We start from the raw sequence: 18,934 nt of genomic DNA on the forward strand, positions 1-18,934 counted from the left end.
CTTAAGTGATAATTTAATAAAGGTGTTAAAAAGACTCCCCTATCCCTTCTCTTTGCCTATGCTCTGATATCAGTCCCTAGTATGGAAGGCAGTCTGTAAGCTGCAGTCCAAACTTATTGGCCTCATCCTACTCTAGTACCTTTCCTTCTCTAGTTTTTGGCTCCCAATACCTTCTTTCGCCAGTTTTCTCCAGTAAATTCAATGCCTATTTTCTGTACCCTTACTTGCAGTCATCCTTACTGGCAACATTTCCTTTCTTCATTCACATGTTGGCTTAGTTAGAATACTTTATGAATGTAATATTCTGTATAGGTGTTGTTATTGACTAAGGATCTGTATCCAGAATCCCAGCTTCTCCTTATTTCTTGAACTCCCCTTCTTATTTATCATCCCTTTCCACTTTATAATCTTCTGCTTATGTTATGTTATATTATGTATATGAGACCTAACTGCATAGCATTAAAATATTCCTTCAAATCAGGTAATCCTAAACTAGCTCTTGCCCTCAACCCCCCAAGAATAAATTCCTTCAATTTTTTTATTAATTATTGTTCACAGTGTCTCCTCTGGTTAATAAAAGTATTCATATCCTGCATATAAATCTAAATGGACTGAAAACATTTCACCACATGTATGTTACTATCCATATCTATAAACAAGAACTTCCAGTTTTTCAGTTTTTGTATTATCTTTTGATTAGTCTCTTCCCACATATTCTTAGGTGCCATAACAGATGTCTTTGTCATCCATACTGCATAAAAACAGGTATTGCTGAATCAGTTTGTGTTTGGGTACATAATTTACAGCTATTGCCTTTGTTTTATCTTCATTAATTTTATATCCTGGGAGGATATGAAACTGTCTTACAATGTTCCACAACACAGAAATGTCGCCCTCTAGATTTGTCAAGTACAAAATAATAATATCTGAAAATATTGGAGAGGAAACTTCTCACTTGAATTCTTGCCTTGGCTGCTTCATATATCCTCCTAATTAACTTTATTACTTCATCAGGGAATGCAGATGCTTTCATTGCCCTAGTCATAAAATTACAACGTACTCTGTCAAGTGCTTTCTCTGTATAAAGACCCAACAAAAGCAGTATTTTCTTACATTTTACTTCCTTATGGATCATGAAAAAGGGGAGATACTGCCAGCCCAGCTATCTGGAATTTTGTAAATAATTATATATCATTTGTGAATATGATTTGTAACCTGCTTGTGTTACAAATGTATTTGAACTGTATGTCATGTATATATCAAACTGCTGGTACAGAAGTGTGTGTTAAAAAGGGTTTTGCAAAGCACTCCACAGTGTGCCTTAGTGGACTAGAACTATTGTAACTGTTTAAATGTATATATTTTAACAGTAGAAACTGGAATACAGGAGGTTAACTTCAGAAATTAAATTACTTTATGGCTGTGCAATAAAAGAGGGTATCTTTCAGTTTCAATGCAGCAAGGAGACACAATGTCTAAAACTAGGGAGCGTTCGGTATTGTGGGTGAACTAATTGCTAGTTTTGAAATGTGAAGAGATGCTATTGTTTTATGACTTCCAGCATCTGCCAAAGATCTATGTATTTTCACAGGTAGATGCTAAATACTGACAGATTCCAGCAGTAGGGGTTTCACCTGGGATAGAGTCAGATGACGTCATTTTGCAAGGTATCCCAGCTGTAATATTTGAGATATTAAATTGAGAACGCTCTGAGAGAGAGAGAGAGAGAGAGATAGTATTCTGTATTCTGCCTTGGACTTGACAACAACAGCGACAATAAGAACCATTGACCACATCTGCCTTGCTCTTAAGTAAGTTAACTAGTCTATAGCAACTCTCTTAGATACAGTCAGGAATATAGCAAAGCTTAGTTTAGATATTTTTCTTTATTTATTTGAGACTGTCCTGCAATGTTTTTTAAATATTTCTTGTGGTTTTGAACTCTGATGTCACTGTGAATATATACTATTTTTTTTTATTTATTATTAAATATATTTAAACCTTTCATTGTGGCTGAACTTTGTGAGGCATATTTAGGTTTTGAGGGTACTTGCATATTTATTTGGTTACATTGTGTGGGCCACTCCTAACTAATACTCTTGTTCTTTGTTAATATTACACAATAAGATTGGGCATTCCTTGTTAAGGGCCTTAAAGTAGCTGATAAGGAGTTGACTGATGGCAGTGATAACTACATTGTAGTTAGGGAAAAAGGGGGTATAGCTAATAAACCTGTGCCAGCCTTTCTCAGGTGTGTGTTTATGTATAAATCAAACCTCAAAGAGTGTGTGTGTCAACCACTTGGGCAGGGACACAAAGCACTGGTTGGACAGAAAGGGTGCTGGAGGTCTTGGCTTGGCCACTCATCTGAGATCTCAACTCTATAGCTGTGCCAGTGGGGAGTCTTATTGGGGATCTGGAGAAAGAGGGAGGAAACCAGCCCCAAACTGACTGTGTTCACTGTGTGCTCTTAAGGGAAATTGCACTTGATGCAGAGAACTGCATCTGGAAATAATGTGTGTACTATGTCATCCTTCCATTGAACATTCCCCACTGGTGCAAGTGGTGAGGATTGAGGCTTATTGATTACTGGTCCAGTGGTGGCTTGTCACATGGGTCATCACTGTTCTATTAATGTCAAATGTTTGTTTCTCCTCCACAAAACCACATTGATCTGTATCTGTAATTTCAGCAGCACCTTTGCCATTCTTGTAGCTAGTGTAAAGCTTTATAATTGTGGTTTAAAATGAAAATAGGTCTATATAAAACTGAGTCTGAAGGGTTTTTTCTCTTTTTTGGGTAATACAGCCACCGCAGTTTTCTTCCAAGATGCTGGTGCTTCCTCTCATTTTAAAATGCTGTTAAACCATCTTTCAGATCCTTTCTTTTCTCCTAAATTCCAAACTTCCACAGGAATATCATTTGTTCCTGGAGACTTCTCTGCCAGTTGATTATACATCACCATTTTTGCCTTATCTCATCCCATCATAACTATTAGTTGTTAATTCTCTTCTACCTCTAACCATGGTATAATTAAGTTTTCCATAAATATTTCCATTTGTGCTCTTAGATTCCAAATACCTTTGCTTTGTACAAATTTTCAAAAAATGTCCAAAATGCCTCTAATAACACTATTCTGATTGTTTTTCTTGTCATGGTCTTTCTAAATCTGGTGACAACTGTTTCTGCTTTCTGTTGCCCAAGTTACTGTGCTTAAAGTTTTTGGGTTATCAAAAATAGTTGCTTAATAGCAATCTTTCGAAACTCTTGCATAATATCCAAATACTCTCTTATTTTCTCTTTATCACTCTGCAGTTGCTCCCTTTTTTGTTCTATAAGATTCCCCTTATTCTGCAATATTTTAATCAGTCAGAGTTTTTTCTTTTGTCTCTTATGGGGAAGGGCATTTGTGTTCCCGGTACCTTTGGATTTCCATTCTCTGGCCTTCACTGGAGTTTATTCCAATTCTCTTTAGGAATAAGTGTTTCCAGTGCTTACTTGGTGTGTTGTCTACAGCTTTTGTTACTGTAGCTGTTTTTTTTTAGTTATACATTATTTGTTTGTTTGTGTGATGCCATTTTTGCTTCTGCTGTCTTGTCAGTCATTAACCTCCCTACCAGCCAATTACCCCATTTGTTTCCAATTACCAGCATTATGGTCAGCTGGGAGAGGCCATCGTTTAGACAGCCATTTTGGTGGTTTGAAGTTGTACTGTTTTTTAGCCCTACTTCTCTCTTTTCCATAGGCACCTGTTGAAGTACAGTGGAGCTGAAGTGCAGTGGGCACACCAATTGAGGGCATCCTCTCATTTCTTCAGGGTGTGTTCCTGCCAAGCTTCCTTGCCATTTCCCTCGTAACACTTTGTTGTGATTTCTCTGGTCTCTGCGAGGGAAATCCCACCACTTTTTGTGCTTCTGCGGGAGCTCTACCCACCTCAACCTCATAAGAAGTGAGTGGGCCACTCCCCTTCATTGCTTCCTTTTCCTGTGTGGTTTCTCCAGTACCAGGCCGATAATCGAAGTCCAGTCACTTGGGCTATAACCGAGGCTCCTAAACTATGCACAGTGGAGCCAGGTTGGTTGTTTTGGCTTATGCTTCTATTCTGTTCTATTGCTTTGGGCTCAACTTGACTGTAGAACTTATAATGGAGGGTCCTTGAAGTTAAATTTAACAGATAAAGTCTTTATCATTTGATTTTTGTAGGGGATTCACCTCAGAGGGGCAGCGGTACCTTTCCTTTGTTCCTGTGTAACAGGACATTCCCATGAACTAGTATTTTTGGCTAGATTTTCTTGTAATTGGAGAATTATGTACTGATATACTCTTTATTAGCAGGGGAGATGCCAAATCTTCATTGTTGTTTTTTTTGTTTGTTTATTGTTTTTATGTAACTCACTAGTGGCAGGGAAGTTAACTAGTGACTGTGTGGTACAGCTTTGCTTATGTAGTCATGTGACACTGTATTGTTTGCTGTCACAGGTGCATGCCCTTTACTGAATACAGAAAAAGTATGCCTCTCCATACATGCACATGTATGTAGGCATGAATGCATACATATTTACGTTTATGTATCTGTTTGACTGTGTGTACGCTTTATCCCAGTGCTTGCTTAACCACAAGGCCTTCCACAGTCAGACTTTATCATATTTGTTACTCCATACTGGACATTCCCAGTGTGATAAGTATCTGCCGGGGCCATCATCTGTGTAGCCATGATGGTTGTATATGCCTTAGTCAACAAAGACCCATCAAGCTCATTATAGTTCACTTTGCCACATGACCATCTGGACCAGGTGTGGAGAGCAAGTATAGGACTGCCAATGTTTTAATCCCCACCTCAGCCCTCCACCACTTTTCCCAGTCCCACCTCCAGATGTCTGCCTCCATACACCTTCACAATTTCGGGCAACCAGGTTGTTTTCTTATAGCTGTAACTGTACCCACTGTTGGTAGACATAAGCACTGTGTTACCATGGTGCATGCTAACTCCTCCCTCCATTATTTGCACTCCCTCCTCCCTACATGTGTCTTAACATTATCTACATGCAAGCCTATACTTTTATTGGAGCAGTGGCCAATCTAGAACCATATAACCTCGACCCCCCCCCCCCAAAGAATGGAAGAACCAGAATTAGTTGCTAACTCCTATTCCCCCACAACTTGACACTTCCAGTACTTGAGCAGCTACTCAAATTCAGGTTGTCTAGGTGATAGTCATGGTTTTATCTCTCTATGCCACAGAGCTGGAGTAAAATGATGTTAAACATTGATCAGAGGATAAGATAAACCCAATCATAAAACCTATCTAGAATGGTCTTTCTCTTAGCTTAACCAGTAGTAATAAGAATGCCTTAGTGGTTTATAAATGGTTATTGTGAAACTGATTTATTTTGCTATGCTTTGACATATTGCTTTAGAAACGTATAAGGAACTTTTATTTGTTTTGCACAAGGAAGTATGCAGAGATTTATTATGTCTGCCAGTTCAACACTGCCTTATATCTTGTTTTCAGGTATGGAAGAGTTAACTACGTCCTAGCTCGAAGACTGGAACTGTTGAGGGAAGTTGGGCGACTACAGGAGAGTCTGGGGGTTCCTGGAGATGTATCCTATACTTGTGAAACAGCAGGCCATTTCTTTTTATACCAGGTAAGGGAACCTGCTTTTAGGAAAATAAATCTTGTATTTCTGAAATTTAGCAGTTTATTCAAAAGACAAACTGTTTCTAAAGTGCAGATCACATGATTTATTTTCCTGTATTTTCAGTGTTTTAATATCCATTCATTAAGCATTATGTGATCTAGCCTATGAATATAAAAACTGGATTGATTGTGTATTTAGAGAAATGTGTCTCTATTGCTTCATTAGTTGAGCCTTAAATTCCAGTTCATAAAATTCCATTATTTGTCCCAATTCATTAAGGAACAGCTACTGAGAATTATTTTGCTTCATTTAAAACTTTTCCCCAACAGGGTTGAAGGTTAAAACATTGATTTTATTTGTCTTAGGTGACTTTATTCATGAAATTCACATTTGTAGCGAGTATTTTATAAAGATAAAGAAAAGCAGTACATTTTGAAAGACCATGAGGTCATTCACAACAGTTTACATTAAATTCAGCAAGAGAACCCCAAAACAAATAGTAGTTTAGTTCAAAGGAGCTTGTTTGCATCCTGAATGGGGAAGGTTAAGATGTCCTCTCCAAAGTTTTTGTCTAGCATATAGTTGCTCTTCAGAGAGCAAGCAAAAAGAATCCTGACCTCCCATTTTTTGTAATCATGATGTCTTTACAAATTGAGTGAATGTTATAGTCTTTTTGCAAAGCAGTTTTGTTCCTCCTTAGTGAGGTCAAGACTTCTTGGAGAGTTCAAAAAAGTTGCTGATTGGCCACCATTAGAATTTCTTTACACAAGAACCCATATCCCTAAAGCCTGGTCGTAGGCTGCCTGTTACCTTATAGGACCAGAGTGAATGTTTGATTTGAAATTATTCAGTCTCGCCGTTTATTCTTGCACGTGGTGAGTCGTCTGCTTTACTAGCTAAAGATCTCAGAATAGCTCGAGGCCAGGCCCCTATCCCATGATGCTCTCTGTCCTACCCCAGATCTAGTTTGCCATTGCAACTGATCGCAAGGTCTATGGAGAGCTCGTGCCAGTAGAACTTTATTACTTTATCTTTTGACCTTTTTGGAAATGTGTTCTCTTGAATAATTGAAATTAAGATAGTGTACTTTCCTTTATAGGACTTTTGAGCGGTTAGCCTTTGTTTTCGTTAATATATAACTCACGTTATTTACGGAGTGGTTGCTCTTGGGCCTCTGGCCGTTTTTTCTTTGTAAAATATAGTGTGTTGCATTTAAAATTACTATTATAGCCTAGTTGTACAGGGATCTGTCAACTCGGGATTGTTTTTGCTACCCTATCCCTCTTAAATTCAACATAGTGTGTTCTATCCTTTTTATATATATAGATAGTGTGTGAAATACTGAATGTGTTTTATCCCTAGTTGGGTAGGGATTTTATATCTTAGTACGGTTTGTTGCTGATTACTGTTGATTCTGTGCACTTATTGTAAATCGAAGTTGATCAGGGCTCAGATAACTTCAGTTCTGTTTTGTATAACATGGCGGATCAGAAAGAAAAGCAAAGATCTGGTTTCAAGAAGTGTAAGTGTGGACACGTTAATTGTGTTTATTGTTTGGGGCCTATACACCTCCAAGAAGATTGCTGTATCTGCCACGCCTTCAGCAGTAGGATTTTATTAGAACTGTGAAGGAAGTTGGTAGATAGAGGCTTGTTGAAGCCAGACTTTCAAGAATCCCTAGATAAGGCTGACTAGACCTCCAAGTCTTCAAAGGTGTCCTCGGAGCCCAGGTCATCGGCTCCAAGCCTTTCTGTGAGGGCACGGTCGCTGGCTCTGTAGTCTTCAGAGCCATGCACCGCACAGATGTCTTGGAGCCAGTCCCCAGCCTTGGAACCGGTCTCCGAAACTCTGAAGTCTCCAATCCTTCAATCTGTGGCATCTTCGGTTCCTTTGACCCATTCGTCGAGGACCCTTTCCGATGTCGATCTGGACCGGGTGGTGCAGAGGCTTCTAGAGAACCCGGCACTGGCTAAATTATTATCGGCTTCATCCCAACTGCGTTCGAAGCCTGAGACTGTCCCACTGGCTGTGAATACTCCTCCTCCAAGCCGAGCAGGGCCTTCGGAGCCGAAGGAGGAGGATCTGATGGTTGTGGAGCCGAGGCCTGTCCCAGTGCCTTCGGCTCCATCAACCCTGACTTCTTCGGTTCCATTGGAAGAGTCTCGGAGCTGACAATCTTTCATCGGCTCCAGGGGGGAGAGTCGAACCGATGCATTGGTTCTGACCCTTCCTCTCGGGGCTTCAGCGCAGATGAACTCGGCTCCATCCTCTGGTTCAGAGCCCACTGTCTCGGCACCGAGCAGGTTGCCGTCTCCATCGGAACCAGCTGCCTCCTCGGGTCAAGGCAGCGGTGCCTTCAATGCTATGAGGAGGGTTATGTCGTCTAAGACACACACATCATCAGGTCCCTCCTTGTCCTCCACTAAAGTGCTGCGTTCTGCCACTACATCACAGGTCCCTGTCAGGAGTCGAGACCCAGAGCCTCAGGTAGCCCCATTTGGTGACCCCTGCTCTACTGAGACTTCACCAGAAGCCCCCACAGATGAGGTTCGCAGAAAAAGATTATGCAAGAGGAGGCATTTAGATTCCACTCAGGAATCGCTGACATCAGACACCGACTGAGAGGAATCGGAAGGGTCCCCACAGTCCCTCTCGGATGATATCTCCTTTCTGGATATCCTGTACGTCCTAAAGCAGAGGAGTGACTGGCAGTCCGTTAGCCCTAATGAGGATGAGTCGGTGCTCCTGAAGGCCTTTGGGTCTCAGTCTTCCACCTCCTGGGTTACTTCTCCCTTCGAAGAACTGATAGAGTTTTTATATCCTAAAAGTCATGTGATCACAACTAATTGTCATTTAAAAACATATATAGCAATAAAATGGATACACCAAAAATATGATAAATGTTAAGAAATATAGGATTCATATACATAAAACCCTAAAAATGTCGAACCCTCTAAATGTAAAAACATAAAATAAAGATGAAAATGTTAACAATCACTACAAAAGATAGTTTTAAAATACAGCACACTATCTTAACCAAAAAAATATGTATATATATTGGACATTATCGTCCAATCCATGAACGTATTCTCAAAAAACTACTCAGGCTTACACTCTCATTTAAGCCAGGGAAGTTTGTGGTGTTGAGTTTTATTTGCCACCAAAGTTCTTTGAAATTTAAAAGGTCCTCCCAGGGGCCACCACGTGGATCTTGGGGAACTTTTTCAATAACCAAAAATTTAAAGTCATGTCTAGGAAACTGCAAAATGTGTTTAAATAATGCAATGTTGGGGTTGCAGTTCCTCATATCCCTCACATTTTCGTAAATCCTCTCCTTAAAATCCCTCTTGGTCTTACCAATGTAAAAACCATGACAATAACTACACAAGGCAACATAAACCACTCCCGTTGTAATGCATGAATACTTTCCATTGAACTTAATGAGAATATTATTGATGACACATATCAGTGGTGCAAATATGGGGGCACTGGGCACAAAACCCACATTTTTTGGTGCCCCCTCCCTGCTTGACCCCCATGTAGTTGGTCCTTTTTAACAATTCCTTGAATGAAGTTCCTCTTCTAAAAGTAATCTTGGGTTACTTTCCTACTTTTTCTAGAACATCTACATGGCTATTAAAAATATGCCAATTCTTTCTTAGAATATCAACAATACCACTGTAGTCAGAAGAGAACCGTGTAACAAAGGAGAATGTAAAAGGTGTAATGGGTGTTTGTGTATCTATTTGGTGTTCAAAACCTTGACTATTCAAAAGATTTTCCAGGCCAGGTTTGTCCATGCTTAATAGAGGACAAAAAATACCTGTTTCCCTTTTATTGTGCACTTCCTCAAAAATGTTGTCATTTAACCCTAAGGGATATCCTCTGGCCAGCAGCATTTCTTTCATTACAAGCCCTTGTTGATAAAATTCAAAATCTACCCAAATGACACATAGCCCACAAACTCAGTGTGCCACTCAACCACAGCCCATAAGGCATAACAATGTACCCAACACTCTAGTCATAGGTGACTCTATAGTCAGGCACACTGATGTTCCACTCACTAGACTAAACAAGGAGAAAGTTACTGTCAGCTGCCTGTCAGGTGCCAGGATCCGCCACATAATGCATGCACTCAGGTCACTCCACAATAAGTACAAATATGACACTGTCATTGTCCATGTTGGTGTGAATGACCTGAGACGTACCTCCCTGGACTACATGAAAAGAGACATGGAGGAGCTCTCCGATCTTGTATGCCAGGCAGGTATGACCCTAACCCAGAGTAGCATCCTGCCATCACCCAGAGTGATACCACAGTACAAGGACAAAATAATTGACTTCAACAATTAGCTAAGCTTCTGGTGTCATTCTAAGGGGATCCAGTATTTGTCTGCCTGGGACGACATGATTGACAGTCCACAATGATTTGCCAGAGATGGCCTGCATCTGTCGCCCTTAGGATTCCGGATACTGGCTAAGGCTCTTGCCACCCCTATAGTGCCTTTTTTAGGAAAGGTTCAAATGACAAATTCACCACCGTAACAAGTACAAGCAAGCAAAATCTGAGGGTAATGCTACTCAATGCTAGAAGTCTAAACCTCAAAATGCACTCACTCGAGGCACTCCTTAAAATGGAGAACATTGACATCTGTGCAGTGATAGAGACCTGGTTCAAAGCTCCAGAGAGCACCCCTGCATTACCAGGCTTCAATTCATACCACACCTTTCGGCCACCTAACCTAGAAAGAAGCACTAAAGGCGGAGGCGTATCCATATTCATTAAGGATATCCGAGATTATCCAAGTGCAACTAACTCTGGACAGGACCGCAATCCAATTTGTAGCTTGCTACAGACCCCCCACCATGCCCCAGGATTTACACTCTTCATTTCTTGATACACTGGAAAGTATTAGGGTACAACCCAACACCCTAATAATGGGCGATTTCAACTACCCCACCATTAACTGGGAAAACTACTCATGTACAAACTCTTTTGCTCAACGTTTTCTAGAATTCATAAATTCCAATGCCTTGGATCAACTTATTCACACCCCCACCAGGGGCAGCAGTATCCTAGACCTGGTCATTACCAACAAGGGGAAACCGGTGTTCCACACCAGAGGTCAATTCCTCGTTGGTCAGATCCGACCACAAGCTAATCAGCCTAGACATCCACATCCAACTCCCACCCCCAATTAGGGAAACCATTGTAAAAAACGTCTCCAAAGCCAACTTCACACTTCTTAAGACAGAAATGCAAACTTCATGACACCCATGTAGACGGACAATAGAGGTATGACCTGAATCCTACACAAATGCACTTTATAAGCACTTACACGAGTGCATGGATCATGCTATCCTTAATAGAACCAAGATGTTATCCTCCAAAAAAGGAAGCCAGTCTGGTGGCCCTCTGCTATAAACAAACTCTACAACAGAAGAAAGAAACTGTTGCAAAAAAGAGTAAAATCCCATGACCGGAGGAACTCCCTGGTCAACCTCAGTAAGAAGCTGAGATTCCTCATAAAATCCTCCAAAGCTAGTTACGAAAAAAAATTGCCACTGACTCTACAGACAACCACAAAGCATTCTATAGCTATGTCAAGAATCTAAATGGGAACACTCAGATCTGCTCTGAGTTACAGCACAATGGCACTAAATATACAGAACCAACTGATATTGCCAACATCCTGGCAGATAGGTTCAGTGCTAACTTTACCCCCCTCTCACCCCCTAGAGGGCAATCTCTATACCGGAAGAATGCAAAGTTCCTATAATCACAGCTGCACAGGTAAAAAAAACACACTCTCCATAGCCAAGAACACAGCATCCAATGGACCTGACAATATCCCAGGCTGCGTTCTACACGAACTACAGAATGAACTGGCACCCTACCTAAGTACCATGTTCAATCATATCCTCACCTCAGGCTTTGTACCCACTGAATGGCGCACCATGACTGTTATCCCACTCCACAAAGGGGGAGCCACGATGGACCCCGGGAACTACCGCCCCATTAGCCTGATGAGCCTGGTCTGCAAGGCCATGGAACGCATCATCGTGGAACTCATAAACAAAGACATTGGTAATCTCCAAACTCTGGACCCTACCCAGTTTGGATTTGTAAAAGGCAGATCATGTCTCCTAAACCTGATTGACTTATTTGAAGCAGCCACCAAAGCCATAGATGAGGGTAAAATGGTTCACACAGCTTATCTAGATCTCGCCAAGGCTTTCGACACCATCCCCCACTCTAGAATTATAGGTAAGCTCACTAAACTAGGTATAAATCCCTATGTCACAAGATGGGTTGCCAACTGGCTCACGGACAGAACCCACACTGTGAAAGTAGCGGATTCCAAATCCAACATCAGACCAATGACAAGTGGAGTACCACAGGGTTCAGCCCTGGGTCCCTCTCCTGTTTGGTATCTACTTCTCTGAAGTGCAGGCCAACACAGAAGGTCTTTGGCTAACAAAGTTTGCAGATGACTGCAAACTAGGAGCCATAATCGAAACTCCTAATGATGTGGACAAACTACAAAAGGGCCTCACTGAGACAGATACCTGGTGTCAAAGCCATGGCCTGAAGCTCAATGCCAAAAAGTGTATTGTCATCCCCTTTGGTAAAAACTCTGTACCCGTGAACTACCACATAGCTGGTAGTCTACTTAATGCCGAAAATGTGATACGAGACCTTGGGACACAGGTGGACAGTAGTCTGTCCTTTGATAATCACATCGCCACAGTGGTCAGGATATCCTTCTACATGGCTCATCTCATCACAAAAGGATTCTCATCCAGAAAAAAAGAGGTCATTGTTCACCTCTACTCATCACTCATTAGACCCATTATAGAGTACAACGCCCCTTTTGGTATGTACCTCACAAGACATCTACAACAACTGGAAAGACCACAGAAATACCTCACAAAGAGGATTACTGGCCTCAAGCAGATGCCCTATGCAGACCGTCTCAAAAAACTCCAGCTTTACTCCATCGCATATCACCTACTCAGGGGCGATCTCTGCCTAACATACAAAGCTATGTCAAACCCAGAGCTGTTGGACATGCTCCACTTAAAGAAATCCCAATCCCTCCGAGTTACACGCTCTAGGGACCTAAACCTTGTCACCACAATAAACAGAACATGCTGGAGGGATAGATTCCTGTCCCAGAGACTTCCCATACTCTGGAACAGACTACCTATCTATGTCAAACGGAGCTCCTCATTAGCACTCTTCAAGAAAAATCTTGATGATTGGATGGGAAATTCACCCCGGGGATCACTTCTTTGGCTCTGCTCGACAGGGGCACAGGAAAATAATTTTCTTGGGTGGTGAAAGCCAGGGTAAATTTTTTGGCTAGGCTTGTATGGGCCCTAGGGCCAGTAGCCTAGTACCTACCTATAAACCATACGTGAAATGCGCACATACTGCCCTTTTACAAGTCCCCTCTTTACATATTCCGGATGACAACTTTGATAGTGTAGGATACTGTTACTATATGTTGATTTCCTATATAGGTTACTCACCAAATAATTGTTTACAACATCCTTCCTAACCAAAACATCCAAAAAACTAATGGCGTCTTCCTGATACTCATATGAAAATCGAAGGAAATCAGTGGTGTCATTAATGTGGGATAAAAATTCTTCCACTTCCTTGTGATCCCCCTTCCAAACAAAAAAATCATCAATATATCAAAAATAAAAATTCCATAATCCAGAAAAACCTGAGTTGAAAAGAAACTTACATTCCCACATAAGCATAACTGTATTTGCGTAAATGGGGGCACAGCATGCCCCCATAGCAACACCGGTCTTTTGCATGAAATACTGACCTTCGAAAAAAACAAAATTGTGTTTCAAAACTAGCTCCATTAAGGTAACTAAAACGGAAACTTCATTATTGCTAAACATTTTGGTGTCAAACAAAAATTCTTCAAACCACTCTAGGCCTGTTGAATGTGGAATAACATTAAATAAATTAATAACATCAGTTGTCAGAAAAGAAATATTGGCCTCAAAGGGTAAACAATTCAGTTTGTTCAAAGAGTGCCAAGAATCAATACAAATATGATGCTCATTTGAAGCACTGTTCTCAAAATAGCATCAATGTATTTCCCCATAAAAAAAGTTTTTGATCCAGCCGCACTCACAATCGACCTCATCGGGGGGTTGTGCACCCTGGGGTGATCAACTCATAAAAAATTGAAAAGTTCTACATCAATGTGCCCCTAATCTAGCATATCTTTTAAAGCCAAATCTATTCTATAGTATGCAATGTGTACAAAATTGACAGAAACCTCCTCATAAACATTTCCATCCCATAACAACACATTCATCCGGTTGTTATAATTCATTTTGGACATAATTACCACACCTCCCCCTTTGTCTAGTTTCATAACCCGCAGTGATTTGTCAATAACCAATTTGCTTAACAATAATTTTTCACAATTAGTTAGATTCCATGAACTGAAGTCAGTTTTATGTTGCAATAATCTCCTAAAATCAAATTCACAAAATGTTTCAAATAATGTTAGAATGTTCGGTAGCGGAGGATTAAATGTGCTACTTCTTTGTAGACTGGCCACAGTATCTACACCACTTGCAGTTCCAAACAACAAACAGAAGATCAAATTTCTAACAAACGTTTTTAGATCTAAGACTAGCTCCACAATTTTCGCTCTTTCAGTCGGTACAAAGTTAAACCCTTAACTGAGTAAATCCGTTAAACTTGGATAAAAAATGTTACCAAAATAATTGTGAACAACAGAGTCCTCTTTGGCGTTCATCTGCGCATTGTAAATACTTTCTGAAGCATTACATAACTTATCGTCCCCTGGACAACCAAAATCATGTGTCCCAGAACTGCCATTGTTCACCAAGTCCACAACCACATTCAGTAATTTATCAGTAGGTCTCCTCAATGCCACCTGTTCTGTTGTGTTTGCCGATTCCTGAACGAATTCCCTTGCTGAAATCTGCCCTGTTGTTGGTTCCATTGGGGCCGATATTGTGGCAGTCTCACTTGATTGCGTATCCTTTTGGATCTGTGCGGTGGATCTCGACCCAAAGGGACCTGATTGGCCGGTCGCTCTTCAGCTCCACCTGCCGAAACCTCCTCGTTACTGCCAGCTATATTATCGACCCTCCTAGGTGGTGGCTAGGGATATTCATTACCAACTTGATAGGATTTAATGTCCCTCTCAAGCTTCTTCCCTTTCCTAAGCTGTATATCCCCAATAAGCCTATCGGTTTTGTCCAAAATACTTTTATATGCCAAAACCGATGTTTCAAATAGTAAATAGTCATGTCGTTTTTTGCCCAAGTTGATTTATTCTGTGTGCAAAGAATCGATGGACAATTGGTTGTGTTTGAGCAATATTTCTAATAATTCCATACCTTGCTGGTCGAACAACACTAAGAGCTCCTTGTGCAATATAGAGTTACTGACAAAAGTGCTCAGTAAAGGATTTGTGCTGTGGATTGGAGGCTGAGCTGGTTCTTTACTTTTAAGTTGTGGCTGGTTCTTGGTTTAGAACTGATGGAGTTGGTCGCTCGAAGGGTGTGGGAGTCTCCAGATTCTATGGAACCGGTCCCTCGGAGGCCTAATAAATTTATCACCTCCCTCCAAGACAAGATGTTTCTCAGTAAGGGAGTCCCCGTTGATGCCATGGTGGTGGCGGCAGCCACCAAGAAAGAGATGTCAGAAACCTCTTCCACTGTCCATCCCCCTAATAGAGACTCTAGGACAATGGACAGATACGGGAAACACATCTTTAGTTCTGCGACATTTGCCATGAGATTGCTTTACTATTTGACTCATTTCACCCATCTTCAATGAGATCTCCTCAAAGAGCTTGGAGATGCTCTACAGGGCAACAACAGATGCAGCCGTCACTGATAAGGTGACGACACAGCTTAATACCTTTAATTCTATTGTAAACTCATCCATGTGGCTCATTTCCTGTGCAGCCGATAGATCGAGTCGAGCAGCAGGTTCAGTGATAGCTCTTCGGAGACAGTCCTGAATGCGCTTATGCTCCTTTGCAGAAGCCTTCAAGTCTTCCTTTGTCAGCACCCCATTTGATGGCTCTTCCCTGTTTGGGCCCAAAGTCAAAGAGACTCTCACTAGGTGTGAACAAGAGGGAAGGACTCTATCTGCTGTAGGAGTCAGTTTTTCCACCTCTACTAGACTATACCCCAAAGGGCAGAAAGGTGGGAAAATGTGGTTCCAAAAGTCCCAAGGAGCTTTCCAGGACACACATAGTGAACCCCCCTCCAGGGGCAGAGGACGGGGCAATAACTGGAGACGCTGCCCCAGTGGCAGAGGGGGTCCGCAGATCCAGGGCGACAGGGATCAGTTCCTTGGCAAGCCTTACCAGCGTTCCTGAGAGGAGTGCCCGACTGTCCTGCTCTGGAGGCAGTCAGGGGTCACTTGGCTTTGTATCCAGATGCCTGGCGAGGAATTACAACAGATTCTTGGGTACAAAACATTGTTACCAGAGGATGTATCATTCCATTCCTACAAAGTCCGCCTGTCGGCACAAAAATCCCAGACGTTCCACCTAGTCTCAGGGATCAATCAGCCATAGAAATTCAGAGGCTGCAGGAAAAGAGAGTCCTCCAGCCAGTCCCAGCAGGCCAGATAGGATCTGGAACTTACTCCAGATTCTTTTTAGTTCCAAAGAAGTCAGGGGGCTGGAGGCCCATCTTGGATCTCAGCAGACTCAGCACATTTGTAAAGGAGGAGAAGTTCCAGATGGTCACGCTTCAGTCTATTCTTCCATTCCTCGGAGTGGGCGATAGGATGTGCTCCATAGATCTCAAGGATGCGTACTACCACATCAAAATGGCCAGGCCATCCAGAGATCATCTGCGTTTCCAGCTGGGAGCCAGTCACTACCAATTCCGTGCACTGCCCTTTGGACTCACAACAGCCCCCAGAGTGTTTACCAAATGCATGGCAGTGGTTACTGCTCACTTGAGGTGTCTAGGATACCGAGTGTTTCCATATCTGGATGACTGGCTCCTTACCGCCACCTCCAGGCATCAACTAATTCTATGCAGAGATCACACTCTCAATCTCTGCTGTCAGTTAGGCATCACTATCAATTCTGGAAAATCTGCGTTGTCGCTATTGCAGCATATCTCCTTTATCAGAGCAGAAATAGACACTACCACTGCCACAATAAGATTACCCCTGGACAGAATAGCCTGTCTACAGAATCAGGTCTCAGACTTTTTGCAAAGCAAAAAGGTACCGGCCCATCAAGTACTGAAACTCCTAGGCACCATGGCAACTATGCTCATAGCAGTTCCTCTGGGACGAATGCACATAGGTTCATAGGTTCATAGGTTCATACTAGGCTATCTGCCCGAGGGCATTTACAAGCCTAGCCCATCGTTTGTTTGGTATGGGGAACTATACCCATTATTTTGCTGTGCCTCTGTCGAGCAGTGACACTGAGGTAATCCCTGGGGTATATCTGCGATCTCCCATCCATTGGTCAAGATTTCTCTTGAACAAGGCCAGCGAGGTGCTCTGCCTCACATGTACCGGGATTTTGTTCCACAGCATAGGGAGTCTTTGGGTGATGAATCTATCCCTCCAGCACGTCCTATTAATAGCCGTGTCAAGGTTTAAGTCTCCCGCCCTTGTGGCTCTGATGGATCTAGATTTTTTGAGGTGAAGCATATTCATCAAATCTGGGTTTGACATGGCCTTGTATGTTAGGCAAAGGTCACCTCTGAGCAGCGGTTTACTGAATAGAGCTGGAGTTCTTTCAGTCGGGCAGCATAGGACAGATTTTTGAGACCCTTTATCCTTTTGGTGAGGAACTTTGTGGCCTCTCCAGCTGCTGCAAGTGTCGGGTCAGATACATTCCGAATGGGGCATTGTACTCAATCATTGGTCTGATGAGTGATGAGTACTATGACCTCCCTTGATCTAGATGAGAATCCCTTCATGATAAGGTGGGCAATGTAGAAGGTCTTCCTAACTACTTTAGCTACATGGGTGTCGAATGACAGACTACTATCAACCTGGGTCCCCAGGTCCCTGATAACTTCTTCTGTGCTCAGTGGATTGCCACCTATTTGGTAGCTAGGGGTAACCTTGTTTTTCCCAAGGGTATGACTATGCATTTTTGGCATTTAACTTTAGGCCGTGGCTCTGGCACCAGTTATCCGCTTCTGTGAGACCCTTCTGAAGGATATCTGTGTCAGATGTGTTTTCTACTATGGCCCAGTTTGCAGTCATCTGCAAACTTTGTCAGCCATAACCCTCCTGTGTTTGCTTGTACTGAAAAGTAGATGCCAAACAAGAGTGGGCCCAGGACTGAGCCCTGTGGGACACCACTTGTGACAGGCTTTGAGTCTGACATGGCGCCAGCAACTCTGACCCTGTGGGTTCTGTCACTCAGCCAGTTTGCAACCCATCTTGTGATGTATGGGTTGACATTTAAGCTGATGAGTTTTTCAATGATACCCGAGTGGGGTATTGTATCAAGGCCTTAGCCAGATCGAGGTAGGCTGTATGGACTGCCTTTCCTCATCAATGGCTTTGGTGACTGTTTCAAAAAAGTCAACCAAGTTTAAAAGGCATGATCTGCCTTTGACAAAGCCAAACTGGGTTGGATCCAAAGTCTGCAAATTCCCTATGTCTTTATTTATGAGGTCCATTATGATCCTCTCCATGGCTTTGCAGATAAGGCTGGTCAAGCTAATGGGCCGGTAATTTCCAGGGTCGGTGGAGGCACCGCCTTTGTGAAGTGGTACCACAGTTGCAGTGCGCCACTCCTGGGTACGTATCCAGAGGTAAGACTTTGATTAAACAGCTGTCCTAGCTGTGGGTTTAATTCCTCATTGAGTTCATGGAGCACACAGCCGGGGACACCATCAGGTCCCATGGATGCTGTGTGTTTTGCTTTGGAGAGAGCAGTTCTCACTTGGGCGCTGGAGATCTTTGTGGGGCTGCAATCGCTTGGTATAGATATCTCTCCTTTGGGGAGGGAGTTTGCACTGAACCTGTCAGCCAGTATGTTGGCAATGTCTGTAGGATCAGTAATCTTCACATCATTTTGAACTAGTTCTGAGCATATCTGGGAGTTTCCTCCCAGGTTTCTAACATAGCTAAAGAAGGCCTTATGATTGTCTTTTGAGTCTTTAGCTATTTTTCTCGAAATTTGCTTTGGATGATTTTATGAGAGCTCTTAGTTTTTACTTATAGTGATGAGGGTTGTCTTACCTTTTAAGGATTTTGCTCTATCTTGTAGTAGCTTCCT

The 18,934-nt window shown here is 42.2% G+C and overlaps 1 protein-coding gene across 3 annotated transcripts in view; it reads left to right on the forward strand.

Moving 5' to 3' along the window:
* AQR (aquarius intron-binding spliceosomal factor) overlaps window positions 1-18,934 on the forward strand; it is a 2,539,865-nt gene that overhangs the window by 1,826,526 nt on the left and 694,405 nt on the right. For all 3 annotated transcript variants that reach the window (XM_044073871.1, XM_044073874.1, XM_044073872.1), the window contains one exon: window positions 5,513-5,648. In XM_044073871.1, the coding sequence (XP_043929806.1) occupies window positions 5,513-5,648 (136 nt within the window). The remainder of the gene's footprint in view (window positions 1-5,512; window positions 5,649-18,934) is intronic.

This window comes from Protopterus annectens, chromosome 6.part0, assembly GCF_019279795.1.
Source record: "Protopterus annectens isolate FY-2018-M chromosome 6.part0, PAN1.0, whole genome shotgun sequence".
Taxonomy (NCBI): Eukaryota; Metazoa; Chordata; order Ceratodontiformes; family Protopteridae; genus Protopterus; species Protopterus annectens.